The following is a 14,787-nucleotide window of genomic DNA, read 5'->3' on the forward strand; positions in this document are numbered from 1 at the left end:
AATTTTCAAATTTTACACTTACAGCATGTTTAACCCTTGCTCACTTGAGGCATGAAGCTGCATTAAACTTCCCTGTCTGGTGTTAATGTTATTGTCTGGAGAAGTGACTCCTCAGTGAGATTTTCATTGTTAGTGAGGAATTTTCGCAGCCAGGCTTGGGAATTCAGAACTCTGCTGTGAGCAGAGCTGCCTCTATAATGAAACCTTTGTTCCCTCAAGCTGCAGTAAGTTGCTCTCTGGAGCCCTCTCCATACAGAAGTCATTTATTGGACCTTTCTCTCCTTCCCCCACCTCAGACCTTTCCAAAAGCCCAAATTTTCAGGGGGCACCCTGCTTAGAAAGGGACTTTTTCTTTCTCCTCCTGTCTTCATTGGTGTCTGCCTGACTTTGCCATCACCCCATCAGACTGGGGCTATAAATTCATTATTTCTACCAAGCACTTGGCACCTTTTCCATGGGCTTTGCATTTCCTCCTCTGCCCAACCCAAAATGTGCCTGTAGTCAGAACAACTTCCTATACAACAAAACCCCTTTGCTGCCCAGTGACCAGTTTGCATTCCCAGTATAGTAAAAGGAGCTGGGGATGTGCTCAGTCAAAAGGGTTTTCCAAAGAGCCTTGCACTGCTCTGGAGTGCACCCAGGCTGGCAGGGGGTGCAGATTTAGGGTTAAGCTGTAGGATTTTTGCCAATGATTTCTGATCTAGCCCATGTGTTCCTTCTGATGGAAAAACAAGCTCTTGTCTCTCACTTTTCCCCAGTCCCTTCCAAGAATTGGACCCCAAGGCCCTCCTGGACCAGCAGGACCCCCTGGACCATCTGGCAAGGACGGCATCGATGTGAGTGGGGCAGGGCAGGGCTGGCTGGGCCAGGGCTGGGCACAGAAGCTGCTCCTGCTCTCCAGATCCTCTGGGCATCCCTGGGGGAAGGACCTGGGAAATCCTGTCCTGTTCTGCAGGAGGCTGAGCAGCCCGTGGGGTGCTGAGCAGGTTCCTTGCAGCATCAATCCCCTGTCCCCAGGGAGGGCTCAGGGGTTTGTGATCCTGCTTGCAAAGTGGAATATTTCTCTTTTTGTGCAGAGGTATGATGTATGTGAGGTCAGGGTTCAGCAGTTCAAAGACAGATTTATGTGGTGCTTTTCCATCTCTACAGAGGTTACAAGAGACTCAAATATGCAGCACTGGACACTGCTTTTCTCTTTTTAGTTTTATTTCAATATTGTCATCATGGTTATCCCTCACTTTAGCAGAGGATGTGTCAGGATCTGGTTCTTGTGTTGCCAGACATGAGTTTTGTGGCCCAAAAGGCAAATAAAATGAAGAGCCCTTGTTTCAGCAGGCAGCTCCTTACACCTCCTGCAGAGGGAGAAGACTACATAACCCAGGACTTAATGGAGGAGAAATTCTTGTTCTGTTTTATTTAATTCATGTTTCCATAGAAATTAAAAATATTGCTTCTGTGCATCTGTTGGATAAGGATTGAATTGTGTCCTGTAGTTGGCAGTGGATAAAATGAGCATCAGATGGACCTTTAGCAAGACCACATCAAATGCAAAATCTGGGTTCCTGCTTCGATTTCCAGTTTGAGCAGCTCTTGTCTCTCTGAGGTGCCTATGGAATAGTGCAGGGGTTTTTAAAGCTCATCTGAAGTGCATTTATTGGAATTGGGCCCTTACACAACCTTGAAAAAATCTATTCATTCCATGCAGGTCATTTTCTTTTGAATAAGGAGGTAAAAAAAGCTAAATGTATGCACTCCCTGGTACATGGTGAACAAGGAGTGTTTGTGCCTGCAGTGGGGAGCTTTCCCTGCAGCTCCCTGAGCCAGGCTGGGCTGAAGAGAGAACCTCATTGATTTCCAACTACTCCTCTGAGTGTCCTTTTGGCTAAAGCCGTCTGTGTTCCTGGGGATCTCCCTCTGGTTTTGTGGTTCCGAGAGAGACGTTCAGAGCTGGCACCTCGGCAGCTTCCAACTGGTTTTGGTGGTGCTGGTTTTTTGGTGGCGCTGTTTTTTGGTGGCGCTGTTTTTTGGTGGGGCTGTTTTTTGGTGGCGCTATTTTTTGGTGGTTTTTTTGGTGGAGCTGTTTTTTGGTGGGGCTGTTTTTTGGTGGCGCCGTTTTTGGTGGCGCTGTTTTTGGTGGTGCTGGTTTTGGTGTTGGTGTTTTTGTGGTGTCACAAAAGGCTTCAGGGGACACTCCAGAAGAGGACAAAGGGAACTGGTTCCAGTTTTCATCAGGGCATTGCTGTGGCCAGCACACTTTGGGAAAGGCTGGCCGTGATCCACTGTGGAAGCAAAAAGAAGAGTTTGGGAAGGATGAAACCCTTCCGATTTCAAGTTTCAACTTCTGCAGAGAGGAAATGGGAAAGAAACCACATAGCTGTTCAGTTCCTGCTTTCTACAGGATATTTAACTCTGGAGCAGCACCAGCATGGTTCTGATTGCCCTTGGAAGCAGGAGCCCAGGGAGGTGTCAGTCATGTGGACCTTCACCTTTTATCCACAGCTAAGAGCTTTGGAAGGCTCCCTGAGGGACAGGCTCAAATAACAACATCTAATTAATGAGAAGAATTTAGCCCTAATTAATCAAAAGGCTGGGTGAAATGTTTCAGGTGCAAAGCCCTGCAGTCCCAGCTTCAGCCTGGAGTTTTGGCTGCACAGAAATAATCTCTAATTTGAACTGGAAGCCCATCCCTCGTATGGATAGAGGATGTCAGGTCCCTGCTCAGGTGAGGTGGTCTGGCTGCCCAGGAAGGCTCCAGGATGGTTCCTGCTCCTCAGCAGGACATGGATTCCTCTCAGGAGCTGCACAGGAGGAGATGCTGGGCTGTGCCTGGTGTTGAGCAGAGTCACACAGCCTCCCTGCTTATGGGCTGCCCTTTTGTGTCAGTACCCTCCAAAAAATGACGGCAAATAAAATTCAGCACTGTTCTACATTTTCCTAGTGCTGCATGGGGAGGGTCATGTGGATCCTGAGTGGCAGTGTCAATTATGCCACTGCAGAGTGAAACCATTTTTTTTTTATTTTTCTTTTGGTGCTGCATAGACTTTTTTCTTAAATTGCAATTGAAAATTTTCTGCACTGTATTCCTGAACTGTGTAAGCCTCTCCAGCCAGGTCAGTGTGACAGGTGACTTTGGGTGGAAGTGGTGTGGAAATGCTCTGGGTGTGTTTGAGCTGGGTGCTCAGCAGTCTCCCACCATCAGCTGTGAGCACGGAGAGGTGCAGAGCATGCAGCTGAATTATTCAGGAGATCTCCTTGGATGAACTCCACCAGCACAATTTCTCAAAGGTCCAGCTTTCATCCCTGCCTTTCAGGGGGAGCTGCAACATTAAGTCCCTCTGAAATATTTTATAATTAAAGCTTTTAACAAGCTTCTCGTTTCATACCCAGTAACAAGCAAAATCTCTCTCCCAAGACTAGAAACAGCATGTTTTGATGGAAAGAATTAGTGACAAGTTCCTGTGAATTATTTCTGGAGATGTAATTCCCTAAATAGCTAATAAGCAATTGTCACTTTTCAAAAATCAAGCTTTTTTTTTTTTCTTCCCCTCTGTTTTCTGTCTCCTGCCTTGACTTGCTGAGAAAGAGAAAACTTCCCCATGGCACCAGGGGAGCATTTCCTTTTGCTGACAGCCCTTGCTCTAATTCCCAGTGACCTGGCATTGGGGTGCATTCCCTGATTAGGCTTTGGATTCAGCTCTCTGAAGTTCTGGGGCTCCTGCAGGGTTCCACCACCACAGGATCAAAGTTTAAGATGGTCCTCAACATTTTTCATTCGTGCTGTGACCTCCCTGTGCAGATTCCCACCACAGAGGAAAGGAAAAATGCAAGGGGCTGGCAGTTCCAGGTGCTGGAGGAGGGAGCAAACCACCCCTGCAGCCTTTCCAGCTGCCTTTTCATTTCCAAAGAACTGCTCCTTTCATTTCCTGGGCAGGGAACCTTCCCCAGCCTGCTATGATAAAACTATTTATGGAAAAGCTGTGGGCAAAGGACACTGAAGGAGTTGCTTCAGCAAGTCAGAGCATAAAGATGCCTCTGTTCGGGGCCCCTCTGGTCAGTCAGGGGTGCAGGACATAAATCCTGGAGGGATTTGCCCCCAGCCCTCCCAGTAAATATAGAAACCTGCTGTAAATCCCACAGCTCTGCATTCACCTCCTGCCCCATGGTGGGAGTGATGGTGTTTTATTTCCAGCCTTGCTCTGTTAATAACCATCCTTCTTCCACAGAGATTTTCTCCTCCCAGGGCTGCCCCTTCCCCTCTGCTCACCACAACAGCTCTCAGAATATTCAGTGCATTTACCCTACAGCCAGGCAGGCAGGTACCCTCTGGACAGGGACACAAAGTGATTTTCTGTGGGATGAGTTGGAAACCAAGCTCCAGTCAAGCTCCTGCTCTTCACAAATATTTGCCTCTTTTGGGGCCTAACAATAAAATACAAATTTTTGTCTGGAGTCCACACACACACACACACATATGAATGTCAGTACAGGACATGAAAGAACACAAGCACACACCACTGCTCTCAAGGTGAAGAAAAGGGAAGTTTATTTTCTGACTCCAACATTTATAGTTTTCCAAAAGTGACAGTGGATTGGAGAGTGACAGTGCCACCTCTCCAATGACACTGGACAAACCAATAGTCCATCAAATTTCTCCTGCTCCATAAAAGAACGCAAAACAATGAGTTATTTACAGAAAGTGTGTGCGAAAATTCGTTACACAAATGTCAACATCAGAAGGCTTAGAAAATCTTAAAAAATCAGCTGAATTTCATTACAACTGGTTGAGCTGAAAGAAGTGATTAAAGACTCACAAAATGTTGTCTCACAAACACCTTTAATGCTGTTCTTAAAAGCTTCTTTTTATTACAATAGAGAAAAATTAGAGTGCTTTTGAAATAGTGTATGAAAATTGTGTTTAATGCAGATTGTGCAATTGGATTAGGTGGAAATCAGTTGGGGGCTGTGCTTGTTTGCTTTCCCTGTCCAAGTTTAGTCATATGAAGGAAATCATTGTAGACAGCTGGTTCATTCTTCACTTTGTGGTGTAATCCCCATCTCCTGGCAGTGCCACAGCTCCATACTGTGCCCTGGAAAGCTGAGTTGATCCCTGTATCACCAGGAAGGTGTTTGGAAGCTGTGACACCCATCCAGCTTCCTCTCTGCCCCACTTGCAGCCATTCCCAAGGGGAAATAAACTCTGACCATGTCTGGAAGGAGTTGAAAGTTCGGGAGCAGTGGTTCTCTCTGGGATGCTGGGGATGTGGATTTCCCCAAATCTGCCACTGCAGGTGTTGGACAAGGCTCATCCTGCTTAAGGGGCATCAGGGTTTAGAGCATCAGCTCATGAGACTGAGCCAGGTAAATGTTGGAGAAGGCATGATGAGAGGTTTGAGTGCAATTGGGAGCACCCTTGTTGGAAAAAGCCAGCAAAGCTTCAGCATTAACACTTTCTTTCTCTTTCCTCTAGGGAGAGCCAGGCCCTCCTGGTTTGCCAGGCCCACCAGTAAGTATTTCCTGCTTGGTATTGATTGTCCCTCCTTTCAAAAGGACACAGAATTCCCAGGAGTGGGGATGCTCAGGGGACAAACACATTCTCCTGCTTGATTGCTATCAGTGAAACAGAATGAAAGTTAAATTAATGAATGAGATAAGTGAGATAAAGCCTGTGCATCACCTGAATGGGGACAGGTGTCATGGCACCAAGCCACATGACATTTTTGGTCATTTTTGGCACTGCTCTGAGTCTGCTGCAGCCCCTCAGCCTGCCAGGGGTGCCCAAACCTGTACCAGACAGAGCCCTTTGCTTTGGCCACTTTCTGCATCCCTTCCCTACTAAGAGCACCTTGTGAGCACGTGGGAATGAGCCAAAGCACTGAAATGTAGGATTTGGGTATGGATTCACATCAAGATTCACCTCTCTTCATGGGATTCTCCCATGTTGCATGGTGTAGGATTAACACATCAACAATTGAGCTTCCATCCTTGCATCCTTGCCATGTTTCTCCTGTTATTTTGTTATAGTAATTGACTGTTTACCTCATGTAGGGGCCAAAAGGGGCACCAGGGAAGCCTGGAGCTGCAGGTGAAGCTGGATTGCCTGGCCTTCCTGGAGTGGATGTGAGTATTTGTCATCTTCTCTCAGGTTTTTTAAACATTTCACCCAGGCAGGAGAATTTTCCTGATGTGTCTCATCAACTTCTCTGTGCCTGCTGGAGAAGGAATGGGAGTCCTGGCCCTACATCTGTGTCTTGCATGTCAGGAGAAATTGAAGAAGCAACTCTAGGCTGAATTAAGGAATATGAGAACAATTTTGAGATGTGTTACTGACAAGATGGCACTCTGTTGATATTTTGGGCTTTTTTTTGCAGGGTTTAACAGGAACTGATGGCCCACCTGGCCCAAATGGGCCTCCAGGAGACCGTGTGAGTACCTCATAGATCCTAAATTCTTTAAATGCTCATTGCCACTGAGTGTGGGGATGATTTTCACTTTCTGCAGTAGATTGGTGATATTCAAGTGCTGATTCTGATGTAAACTCTTTGGATCCTTGAAATGCAGCCCCAGGTGGGTTTTCATTAGGCAGGGCATGAAATCCACCTTTCTTTCACACAGCTTTGAACCTGCTTGGGTTGCCTCAGTGGTGGCTGTACCGAGGATATTTCAAGTATCCAAAAAAGTTTCTTGAAGCAGTCAACAGACTCAGTTGTGAAGTTTATCAAAATGAAGTTATTTTGGCCTTGATTTGCAGTCTGAGTTGGCAGATCTGTGTTGTTTATAATTAATGTTACTGAGTATTAGTTGTTTGAACTTTTGCCTTTTATTATTTCTGGAACTGTCCATATGGTTGCATTATTAGTTGCCATAGTGTTCCCCAGCCAGCCTAGCAAGAAATAAGGGTTTTTTCTGCTTTCTGCATATTCTAGCTCTGCTGAGGGGCACCACAGGGACAGAGGAACAGCAGCCAGAGATGATACAGATGTCCTTCAGATCATCCACAGTCATCTCCCCTCTCAGGCCTCCCTGTGACATTAAGGAATAATCATTAATGAGCCTCTCAGCACAGATTGTGATCCAGCACAGCTGTTCTCCTGTCTCCCAGATGGCAATATAGGGCTTGTGCCCACAGCTGGCTTGCTGGCCTCTTGGGCTCATGGCTGCAGTGATGGGCTGGATTTCTGTCACCTGTTCAGTATATCCCAATAATCCACTTGTTGGCACAAGGATTTACTGAAATCTAAGAAATCTGTGCGTTATTTAAGGGAATGAACAGTACAGCCATGTACTGTACAGATTCTGTCACCTGTTCAGTATATCCCAATAATCCACTTCTTGGCCCAAGGACTAACTGAAATCTAAAAAAAATCTGTGAGTTATTTTAGGAGATGAGCAGTACAACCATGTATTTGTGATATGCTCCTATTCCTTTCCCCCGTGACAGGCAAAGTCTGTGTGGCCACTGGCAAAGCTGAGTGGCAGGACCCAAATATCCTGGTCACAGCTCCAGGCCTGTGTCCATCACCACCACCACAAACCCCACTCCTTTTCTGCCCCTTGTGCCCATCCTTCCCCCCAGAGATCCTGGCCACTCTCAGACATTCTGTGGCAAGAACCCAGCAGCATCTGGGAACAGATCCCCGATTTTTAAAGGTGGGAAGCTCAGGAGCACCCATGGGAGGCTGTGAGCAGTTCTGAGCCCTGCTTGGGGCTGGGTGGCAGTGCCCACGTTGGCACACAGCTCCTGCCTTGCAGGGTGATTGAGCAGGTGATTTTTGGGCACAGGAATTCCTCTCTGGCTGCCCCAGACAGGCAGAGCTCAGGTTTGCTGGGCTCTCCCATCTCGTGTAACTCAGTCTGGCAGCATGGGGCAGAGCTGGGACCCCTCCTCAGTTATGGGAGCTTTTCAAGGTCACTGGTCCATCTGGGAAATTGCTCTAATTGGTCTGATAAAAACCTGGGGAAAGGGAGGGCCTCTGAAAGCTTTGGCACTCCAAATGGAGCATTGTTAGCCCAACTTGCTTTTTTTCCTCCCTGTCTTGTAGAACATCTCAGTCTTGCAGGACTCACTGAAATAAGCTGTTTACTTATTGCTGTGGATTTGAATTCATGCTTAACACTCTGATTTCTTCCAAATAAGCTTAATTTTTTTCAACTGGAGTGTCTGAGAGCAAAGCTGTTTAGCATAGGGAAGTGGGCTCATGGAAGCCAGTTTTCAGTAATGATTTATTGCCAAACATTTCCAGAAAGTTTTTTATCTTAAACATCTCCTGCTGCTCTCAGCACCCATTAGCTTTTCTCCTGCTTCTGCTTAAAGATTGATTAGATCAAGTCTACTTGTTTTTTCAATTTTAAAACGCCTTTATTTTTAGCTGAGTCCTGACCTCCATGTTACATACTGGTGTCCTTCATTGGAAAGTTCTCAAAAGCCATTTTGAAGTTTGTTGCTTTCCAATGAAAGCAATAAAGAAAACATAATTATTCACTTCTATTTATGAATGTCATAATAATCAAGTGTTTTCTACACTCCATAACTGTCTATTCACAGAGTAAATTGCTACAAAATGAAAAATTATGATGATAGTGTTTTCTAATCAAAACAGAAAGAACATTGTTACCAGGAGAATGAGTCGAGTCACACAATGTTATTAAAATTGAGATGTAAATTAGAGTCTCTCCTTTGCCTTAAGGCAGTAGCATCAGCTAATTTAGGGATTTCACAGTCTCTTACCTTACCAGGAACATTCACTGCTGCATTCTGCACCTTACACCCTCCAAGGCATCAGAATTAGGGAGTCAAGGGCCACAGTTTGGCATTTTGGGTGCTCTGCCATCTTTCTGACCTGTTGGACAAAGCAGAAAGGGGGGATGCAGCTGCTTTCAGAATGAGGGTGCAAGTCAGGGGATGCCAGGAATTCAATGTTTTCCTTGCAGGAGGAGATCCCAGCTGGTCCCTTACAGCCATCAGCAGTTGGGAGGATTTTTATCCTGCAGATAAAAGTGACTGGGGCAGAGCAGAGTGACCTGCAGCAGGAAAATGAATGAGCTGCCATTCACAGCACAGCTGATTTTATTGGATTACTGTCCTCTGCTCACAAGACCACTCTTAACAAGGCCTTGGGTCCTCTGTGTCTTTCTCCTTAAGCTTAACAAGGGAAAGCATTTCTAACCTCCTTTGGCTTGATTTATTAAAAACTATGTGTATTGATCTAGTACCGATATCCAACTGTGACAGACAAAAACTCCCTAACAGTTTCAAGTTAGAAAGTGGATGTTTATTGTGGGATAGCTCCCAAATACACACTGCAATTTACAGGTGATTACAGAGTCCTTTTATCTACACAAGTATTGATTTACAGGTGATTACAGTCCTTTTATCTACACAAGTACTGAATACCCAAAATACAAATGCATATTCATGACTTTGGTACATCCCATTCTCCACTTTGTATGGTAATTAGTTCAAAAGCCATTAAGCATCTGTAGTTTGTTTCTTGAAATGGGTCGGTGGTCCCTTTCATGGGGAGGGGTCCCAAAATGAGGAAGTAAATGAAGTCTTCCTCGTTCTGACCTTTTCCATGCAAATATGTGTTCTTATCTTCCGTCAAGCCGGAGCTTCTCAGCTTCAAGAGTGACTTAATTCCAGTCTAAGCCATGAGCTCACCAAGCTCCAGCCAAGCCTAAGAGTGGGAATGCAAACTGGGAAAAGGAGATGGGGGAATTGCCAAGGAAGCAAGGGAAGAAGCAGAAGCTGCCAAATCTTTGGCTTTGCTTGAAAGGAAAATAGATGGATTAATAAAATTCGCTAGAACAAATCCAAATTCTGTTAATAGTTTTAGGAAGCTTAGTAATTGGATCTACAATATGAATGCATTATGAATGAGAATATTTCAAGTAGATAGAATTCAAGTTATGAACGTTTAGATATTCATGGAGGATATTTTAGATATTCATCTGAGGCCAGCTGGGACTTCCAGAGTAATTATCCATATATTTTTGTCCTTATATGTGTGAATTCAGCTGAGCATCTCCAGTTCTGTCCAGCAAGACACTGCTGGAGTTTCCAAGCAAAGATTGGAGTCAAGGAGAGCAGCCCTTGGTGACTCCCCATGTGGAGGTTCCTCTTTTATCCCTGCTGATTTTTATCCTGTTTTATTCCCACAGGGTGCACTGGGACCTGCTGGGCCACCTGGACCAGCTGTGAGTACCTCCCAGAGCAGCTCATGTGCTGAAAATGTGGAATATTGTGCCAAGAAAGGATGGGAAGCTTTGCATCCCAAACAAAAGGATCAAAGCCTGAATGAGTGAATATATTGTTTGAAATGTTTAAATGTGTATGTGTGACCTGTTCAGGTAGCACAGACCTGGTTTTATTCTCTGACGTTCTCTAAAAGCAAACCAGTTTGGGATACAGACTGACATTTCAAATGCTATCACAATTATTAGACATTATCTAATGTCTAATCAAAATTAAAAGGAAGAGAAAAAGGAGAAATAGATAAACTGGAGTATTTTCTTCCTCTCCATGTCCCACCTTTGTGCCACCACACATCTCTCTTCTCACAGATGTCTCACAGGTAACAGAGATGGAAAGGGAATGCAAATTATTAGAGACAGCAAAAGGATTCATCAAAACTCTGCTCTGATTGCAAATTATAATCATTATAATGGGGCAAGGGAGTGATAAGGAAACTTAAAACAAAAAAAAAAAATTAGCAGCATTTTTTCTGTGTGCCCATTTTCTGAGTGATCTTTTATTGTTTCAAATGTTGTTTTCAGGGCAAAGGACTACCAGGACCTCCAGTAAGTAATAAGATTTTTTTTTTCAAAAAAAATTATAAATCAATATTAATAATTAAATTAAAGAACTAAAAAGTATAAATTAAAATTAAGATTATAAATTATACATCTTAATTTTATTGGATTTGTTTGGATACCCTGAGTGTTCCAAACCCACCCCAGGCCTCAGGTCCTTCTGCTGTGCCAGGAGTCCTGCAGATCATTGACCCTGTGGGGTTTTTATCCTGTCCCCACCCTGGAGAAGCTGGATTGGTGTAAACTCAAAGCTCAGCAGCCTTGTAAGCAGTGGGAGTGACCAACCCTGGGGCAGCTTTGGTTTGGTGGGGCCCTGGGAGCTGCCCTGTGCCTGAGGGATGCAGACTGGCAGTGAATTCCAGGGGAGTTTTTGGAATAAAAAGCAAGATGTGCCTTGGGAAGCTGCTGGTGTGGTGCAGGTGGAGCTCCTTGGGGGGAATGGAAAATGGGGACAGCCCAAGGGATGCCTTCAGTTTGAGCTTTCATGTTTTCCTGATTCTGTACTGCATTAGTATGGAACTCTGAACTTCATATAAAGTGTTAGCAAGTTCCCCTCACAGTGTAGTCAGACAAAACAATCCTTTTCCAGCCCTAGAACCAAGGACACCACTGCAGCTCCAGCCCCAAAAAGTGCAAACAACAGGGAATTGAAGGGAGCAAACTGAGAGGGTGGGACTGCACAACCTGGAGCTGGAATTGGACACTTAACCCCAATATGGAAATGGACCAAAACTGATAAAAGTCTGAGACCTTGTGACACATTGTCTTGGGTGTAGCCCTGGCTGGCTCTTGCACTGCCCAAGGTGCATCCTTAAAAAGCCTTTTAATAAATCCCAATTTTGTTCCTTTAATTCTGTCCAGCCCCTGTTCCAGGCAGCCTCTGAAGGCATCCCAGCTGCTGGGTACCCCAGGTTTGGGGTGCCAGGGTCAGCACAGATATTGAAGCTCCTCTCTCTGTTCCACAGGGGCCTCCAGGACCCAGTGGGCTCCCAGGGGGACACGGATTTCGGGGCCCTTCTGTGAGTTTCTCCCACCATTTAATCCTCATTTACTGAATGTGCCACCACCACAGAAGAATGAGTGTTTAATTTTTGTTTCTTACCTCTCTCAGAAGTGATATTTGCTAGCCACCCCCCACATCCCCTTGCATTTACATTGAAAGGGAATTCTTACTGTTTTCCTCTCCTTTTAGGGACCTTTTGGTCTGCCAGGATTCCCAGGGCCTCCTGGACCACCTGGGCCTCCTGTAAGTTGAGACTTGCAAATAAATGTGAGAAAATTCTTGGGGAGGGGGGATTCTGGAATTTTCTTCTTGCTGCACTTTTTATTTGTTGCCACTGCCATGAGCACTCAGCAAATGCCATGTCCTGAAGAGAGGACTTTTCTCTGGGTGTTTTGATGATGATCTCCTGTTTGTTATTTGTGCTCTGTGTGAGGCGGCACCCAATGAACCCCACCTTTATGGCACACAGGGCATGGGGAGGGCTTGCTGTTCTCTCCAGCAAGGTTTTTGTGCTTACTTGGATCAGGATCTGTGCTTGCAGGGCCAGCAAGGGGGGACTCTCAGTCAGGTCCCTGTGTGACCGTGTTCACAGGGGTTTCAGGCTGAGGGAAGAGATGAGGATATGGCTCCATGTTTCAGAAGGCTGATTTATTATTTTATTATATATATTATATTAAAACTATACTAAAAGAATAGAAGAAAGGATTTCACCAGAAGGCTAGCTAAGAATAGAAAAAGAATGATAACAAAGGCAGCTGTCCCAGACTCTCTGTCCGAGCCAGCTGACTGTGATTGCCATTAATTACAAACAACCACATGAGACCAATCACAGATGCACCTGTTGCATTCCACAGCAGCAGATAACCATTGTTTACATTTTGTTCCTGAGGCCTCACAGCTTCTCAGGAGGAAAAATTCAAAGGAAAGGATTTTTCATAAAAAGATGTCTGCGACAGGCCCTGCTTTGGCTTTGCTGTGGCCTCTCTGCAGTGTTGAACAGGGGGACTGGGGGCTCTTTCCCAAGGCCAGGATGAAGCCAGGCACAGCTGCCCTTCTCTAATTGCTGCCTTCATCACCTCAGGCCCAAGAGTCTTCCCCAGGGATGGTTTCAGCCCTGCTGTGTCTGCTTTTGGGGCTGGTGCAGCTCAGAGCACTCCAGGTTCAGGGCAGCACTTTGGGTCTGTGTGTGCATTGTCCTGATCCAGCTGAGCTGGGTCTGTAAAAATTGTCCTAGAACTTGTGTTTCCTCCTGGTGTTTGCCTTGTGTTTAAAAGCCACCATTCCCTGAATTGCAGGGTCTGTAAACATTGTCCTAGAACTTGTGTTTCCTCCTGATGTTTCCCTTATATCTAAAAGCCACCATTCCCTGAATTGCAGGGTCTTCCAGGTGCCCTTCCTGACGGCGGCGGGGACCTTCAGGTAGGTTTTTCTTTATGTAGCATGGAAATATGCTTTGGTTTAATCCCTGATGTGACTTTTGGTAGGCACAGCTGGGGGAGTGTCAGACCATTTCACATGCACTGTTTAGACTTGCAGGAGTGGGTTTAAACCACCTTATCAGAGTGGGGTGTGTGTTTCCTGGACTGAAATGTTTATTCAGGGAGCAGATGTGCACTGGAACAGATTTCCCATTGAAGCTGTGGCTGCCCCATCCCTGGCAGTGTCCCAGCCCAGGCTGGACAGGGCTTGGAGCCCCCTGGGACAGTGGAAAGTGTCCCTGCCATGGCAGAGGTGGAGTGGGATGGGCTTTGAGGTCCCTTCCAACCCAAACCAGTCTTTGATTTTCTTCTCGATTTTTGTTTCCCAAAATGCACATTTTGCATGCATTCTCCATGTGCTAAACAAGTCCAGCATTTGGTAACAGACAACAGCTTTCCGTGCTTCCAGTCCTGCTCTGCAAAAGAAAGGCAGAGTGTGCAGCCCTGTTTGTTCCCAGGGATGGTGGCCCTGGTTCCATGGACACATTTAGGCTTTGTTTAGGTTTCCTCCCTCAGCAGAAAGCCCTGATCTCTTTCTCTTGGGGGAACCAAAGGAGTGTTGGGTCCAGGAATGATGGAAGTGACATTTGCAGATTCCACAGCTGTTGTTGTGACAGCTTCTCTGGTTTCCTAATTGGCATGTCCCAAAAAAAGCTCCGAGTCAGTTTAGACTGCCTGATGGCACATCACATGGCAGTTAATAGGAAATGGTGCTATTTCTGCATCTTTAATTTAAGTTACCCTGTGGAATATACTAGAAAATTAAATTTTCGTTACAGAGGTGCTGCCTGGAGTTGTATTAAAAGAAAAAAAAAACAAACCAAAACCAAACCAACAAAACAAATTGAGAGCTATTTTAAAATTTCAAGATTTTGGTCTTTTCCTCATTAAATTTCTAGTCAAGCTGGAGTTCCCACCAGGGGCTCTCCCACCCCTGGACATCTGCAGATATCAATTTATAGGTATTGATTTTTATTGGTGCCCTTCAATTAACTCTGAGGCCTGTCCTTGTTTCTTTTAAAGAGTTGGCTACAGGAAATCAATAGCGGTCAGTTAATGCAGAGGATTAATTATGGTCCTCATGATTTAAAGAAACTGATCCAATTTCATTGAGTTCTTCAGCATTTTGGGCTGTGGATACTGTCAGCCTTCAGAAAGGCTCCCAGTCCATGTTCAAAGTGGAGTAGGCCATTCATAAATCATTATTTGGTGGGGTAGCAGGACCTCTGTTCCATAGGGAAATGTTGGTCAATCCATGATGCTGTGATCCCATTAGATTTAGTGAATTTAGAGCCAAAATCCACAATGACTTTTTCACCTCCTGGATGAAGCCAGCCTCCCTGGGTGTGCTGTGTGCCCGTCAAACCAAAGTGTTTCTGTTCCCTGCAGTGCCCAGCTCTGTGCCCACCAGGTCCCCCAGGCCCCCCAGGAATGCCAGGCTTCAAGGTAAGGAAACATCACCTGCAATTCCAGATCGGTCTCCCAAAATAAACACCA

The 14,787-nt window shown here is 45.5% G+C and overlaps 1 protein-coding gene across 1 annotated transcript in view; it reads left to right on the forward strand.

Moving 5' to 3' along the window:
* Positions 1 to 14,787, forward strand: part of COL9A3 (collagen type IX alpha 3 chain) — a 35,415-nt gene that overhangs the window by 479 nt on the left and 20,149 nt on the right. The window contains exons 2-11 of the mRNA XM_064729874.1: positions 759 to 836; positions 5,468 to 5,503; positions 6,046 to 6,117; positions 6,369 to 6,422; positions 10,159 to 10,194; positions 10,774 to 10,797; positions 11,775 to 11,828; positions 12,002 to 12,055; positions 13,190 to 13,231; positions 14,680 to 14,736. Of these exons, the coding sequence (XP_064585944.1) occupies positions 759 to 836; positions 5,468 to 5,503; positions 6,046 to 6,117; positions 6,369 to 6,422; positions 10,159 to 10,194; positions 10,774 to 10,797; positions 11,775 to 11,828; positions 12,002 to 12,055; positions 13,190 to 13,231; positions 14,680 to 14,736 (507 nt within the window). The remainder of the gene's footprint in view (positions 1 to 758; positions 837 to 5,467; positions 5,504 to 6,045; positions 6,118 to 6,368; positions 6,423 to 10,158; positions 10,195 to 10,773; positions 10,798 to 11,774; positions 11,829 to 12,001; positions 12,056 to 13,189; positions 13,232 to 14,679; positions 14,737 to 14,787) is intronic.

The sequence above is a fragment of the Zonotrichia leucophrys genome, chromosome 20 (genome assembly GCF_028769735.1).
Source record: "Zonotrichia leucophrys gambelii isolate GWCS_2022_RI chromosome 20, RI_Zleu_2.0, whole genome shotgun sequence".
NCBI classification, from domain to species: Eukaryota; Metazoa; Chordata; class Aves; order Passeriformes; family Passerellidae; genus Zonotrichia; species Zonotrichia leucophrys.